The sequence below is a fragment of the Notothenia coriiceps genome, unplaced genomic scaffold, assembly GCF_000735185.1.
Source record: "Notothenia coriiceps isolate Sejong01 unplaced genomic scaffold, NC01 NC01_scaffold00020458, whole genome shotgun sequence".
Lineage (NCBI taxonomy): Eukaryota > Metazoa > Chordata > Actinopteri > Perciformes > Nototheniidae > Notothenia > Notothenia coriiceps.
Genome location: NW_011353159.1, coordinates 1 through 3821, shown reverse-complemented (window position 1 = coordinate 3821; position 3821 = coordinate 1). Strand labels below are relative to the sequence as shown.

Here is a 3821-nt window from a genome sequence, read left to right as displayed (position 1 = left end):
ATAGTGCAATGCCCATACAGCTGCCAGCCTGATGTGCTTAACACTCATAGGCTAACTCACCAGTGAGCAGAAAGCAGTGGGTTCTATATGAACAATAAAGAATACAAATAACCTTTCACAAACAGCTCTATCATAACTGCTTACAGTAAGGAAGACATTTAAACTATTATTAGCAGTCACAGGCTGCTGTAAACTAAACACTACTCTCTCTGACAGAACACCTCACTGAGTGATTGAACTCATATGTCTAACTTTCAGGTTTCTCTTTTCAGCCGCAGACCCCATGTCGCCTCTTTATGTGCGTCGCTAAGTTCCTCGTACTACTTGTGTACTTTAAAGCGGCTCGGCATCGTTAACAATTTGCGAGCGATTTTTCAAGTTGACCGTCTTTCTTGAAAAATCCGAAGTGTTGCCAAACATTTGATTTGTAGGTATTTTTCGGTGCGCTGTGTTTCTCTTTCTCTTCGACTTCCGTTTGTGTTGATAACTGAGACTCTCGGCCTCCGTAGTGCGAAGCAAAGATCAAAGATCGTCTCTGCTGAGTGCTGACAGGATAAGGGGATATTATATGAATGAATCGTTTTTTTACCGATGCAAAGAAGCTGCAATCGATGCATCGCGAGTTCAACCCAAACTGTAGCCGATGTGCACTCTTTCAACCGGTGCACTCACATCTTGAACGTTTAAGCCGGTGCACCGATGCGAATCGGTGAATCTTAACATCCCTAGTATGTATGTGTTTTTGTGTGTGATGTCAGTTAGGGATTTAATAATGTCCTGTGTGAACTTTCTTCAGACCACAACAAGAAGCACAGAAGATATTCAAGGCTAACCACGGCATGGACACAGAAGTTCTTAAGGCAAAGGTACGTGTTCTTTACACCGCTAACTATCTCATTGTAGATCTGTATTATTCTAATCCTCTGATGGTGCCCTTCTTTCCTGCTCATGTTGCGGGTAGCTCCTGGGACTGGGATCGGCCCTGCTGGATGACGTGGATCCCAACCCTGAGAATTATGTGTGTGCTGGAGTGATCCAGACCAAGGGCCAGCAGGTGGGCTGTCTGCTGAGACTGGAGCCCAACAGCCAGGCACAGGTACAGTGCAACGCTTTGCTCCTGTTTTCCTATAGTCCAGATGATACACGCATATCAGAGCCTCGTTTGCAGCAAATGTTTTTTCGGCAACAACTGAAAGATTTTTGAAATCCTTGTGGATCCATATTTATTATATACATTCACATCATTTAAACATTTGGTTTGTCTATGATTTAACTGTATTATTTATGTATTAAAACATCCATGTATATATATATATATATACACAAGATGTACTGCACTGTCCGTCCTGGGAGAGGGATCCTCCTCTGTGGCTCCCCTTGAGGTTTCTACCTTTTATTCCCCCGTTTACTGTGGGCTCTCTTTGGGAGTTTTTCCTTGTTTCTGCGAGAGTCTAAGGCAGGGATAGGGAACCTCTGGCCCCCGGGCCGTATAGACAATTTGGTACGGCCCTCGAGGTAATTTATAAACACGCAAAAAAGAAAAAAATTAAACAAGCGAGTGCCTGTTTTTCCTAGCCAAGGTCTGGGTCCTTGAACACAGCACGAGCCTAACGTGTCATCACGTGGTATATGTCTCGTCTGACAGGGGTGCAGTTCTGACGGAGAGCACCAGAACGTCGCTCCGGTGTTCCGGATTAACTGGTTTCCCGTTAACTGGTTTCCCGATCAACTGGGGCACAGTTTACATACATCTTTTGTTATATTTGGCTCGGTAGGAAGACGTTGATGAACATTCAGTACCAGTGTGTGAGGTTGTGGTTACGATGGCGTTATCCGGACGCGAACAGCGAGGACTAGAAAAAGAAAAACGAGTTGACAGGGGATCTCTGTTCAAAACATTGCGAGCTCCAATAAATCATTAAAACCAGCTATTGTTTCCAGTTGTCACTGAATATAGTTCCTAATGTGATGCTAAGTCCATCTGAGACCTGTGTACACCTTCAGACAGCCTCCCAGTGAAGCACACGGTGTTTACTCAAAGTTTGAAAGCAGCGTGGAGAAGTCCCTCATCTGTGTTAAACTGTGACCCGCCCAGGGAACTGGGACCCGCCCAGGGTAAACTGTGACGACTACTGTGGCTATCTACCAGCGATCATGTTTATTATGAAAGACTACACACACATGTATCCCTTATAAAAACGGTATTCTGCAGCACTCATCCAGATAAGATTTGACTGTTAACTCGTTTTGCAAAGATAGCAGCAGAAATGTCATTGCTGCATGTGCAGGGATATTTAGACTTTAAAATGGTGATGGGTCATTAATGTTGTCTCGGCAAACAATATTAGGAATCCTCTATTCAAACTACATAATATTCAGTGTGCATCGACATGAAAATAACAAAAAAGTTCATGCTAGACTCAAATCCGAGTCCCAAAAGCAAAGATCACTTCAGCCCTGCGCGTTATGAGTGCGCCACGAATCAACACTTCGTAATAGATCACCACAGTGTAGTTTCTAACATTAACATTGATAACAAGTTCCAGAAAAATGCAACCCGACCATCATTTATAATGTGAGCGAATGTATTTAATTTATGATTCTCCAGAAGGTGTCGTGGTTGTCCGTGGTGCACTCATAACGCGCAGGGCTGAAGTGATCTTTGCTTTTGGGACTTTTGGGACTCGGGTTTGAGTCCAGACTGGGGTCTTCTTCTGGGGTCTTCTTCGCTGCTTTTGGTGTATTTCGGGCGGCAGCAGCGCCACTTACAGGCCTGACATATGTACTACATCGTTTCCAGCATTTCCAGCGGTCTAGTGTGAACGGACACGTTAGTGAATCGAATGCGTGTGAACGGAAGCCTTTTTTGCGCTTGCGTATGCGTTTTACCGTATGCGTCTCTTGGGGCCGGGGTCTAAGCCAAACTATCTCCGGTCACAGAGATCTGCTATTTTAAAGTAAAGTCAACATATAGACCCTAAATATAGTCTATATTAAGAACGAGAAAAGTCTTAACATATATATCCTTTTTTGTAAACATATGACAAATGTGTGAGGGTGATGACGTCAGAGCATCGTCCTATGTGCCAGGGCTTAGCCCCGGACAGCCCCAGCCCAATTTAACCCCTGGGTATTTGTGAGGGAGCTCCTATATGGCATTACCCCGCTGAAGCTCACCAAAGTTTAACATATTTCATAGTTCAAAGTTTTGTCAATTGTTTTGTTTATTGGTCAAATACTGGTTTCTAATGGTTTCTGAGGAGTTTTACTGGAATGAAAGAGCACAGAGTACAGAATCAACAAAGCAGCATACTGCATTAAACCTGACCTTCACAGAGAGGTTGAAGTTCATGTGGAAAGGAGGCTGTCTGCACTCTGTTTAGTTTTGCTATCTTACAATCAATATAGTAAATGTGAGGTAAAGTGTGTTGCCAATGTAACCGGTTAGAACTCAAAGTTGCGATGAGGTCTTAAAATGTATGGAAAGGGTCTTAAAAAAGGTCTTAAAAGGTATTAAATTTGACTTCAGGATTCCTGCATATACCCTGTATACAATACATCAACTTACTATTGAACATGTGACACAAAAGAATGTTCAAATGCTTTACAATAAGTAATTAACACAATTATTTGAAACTAAAGTGGTAGTAAACTTGTCCACCCTCAATTGCTGGTATACAAAACACCAGTAGTGCAGCTGTTGTTCTTCACAGATCCCTCACAAATGAATTGAGCAAGTCACTAGTTTCTTGGTCATCCGTATCCCCACCATAGATCCAATGGCCCTTCAGCATTGAAGTCTTGGATTGGCCAGACTACTA

The 3821-nt window shown here is 43.1% G+C and overlaps 1 protein-coding gene across 1 annotated transcript in view; it reads left to right on the top strand.

Moving 5' to 3' along the window:
• Window positions 1–2115, top strand: part of LOC104952710 (AP-2 complex subunit alpha-1-like) — a gene marked incomplete at both ends in the record, with an annotated part of 16408 nt that extends 14293 nt beyond the window's left edge. Inside the window, 3 exons of the mRNA XM_010779575.1 lie at window positions 789–866; window positions 962–1160; window positions 2005–2115. Of these exons, the coding sequence (XP_010777877.1) occupies window positions 789–866; window positions 962–1160; window positions 2005–2115 (388 nt within the window). The remainder of the gene's footprint in view (window positions 1–788; window positions 867–961; window positions 1161–2004) is intronic.
• Window positions 2116–3821: the final 1706 nt, after the last annotated feature.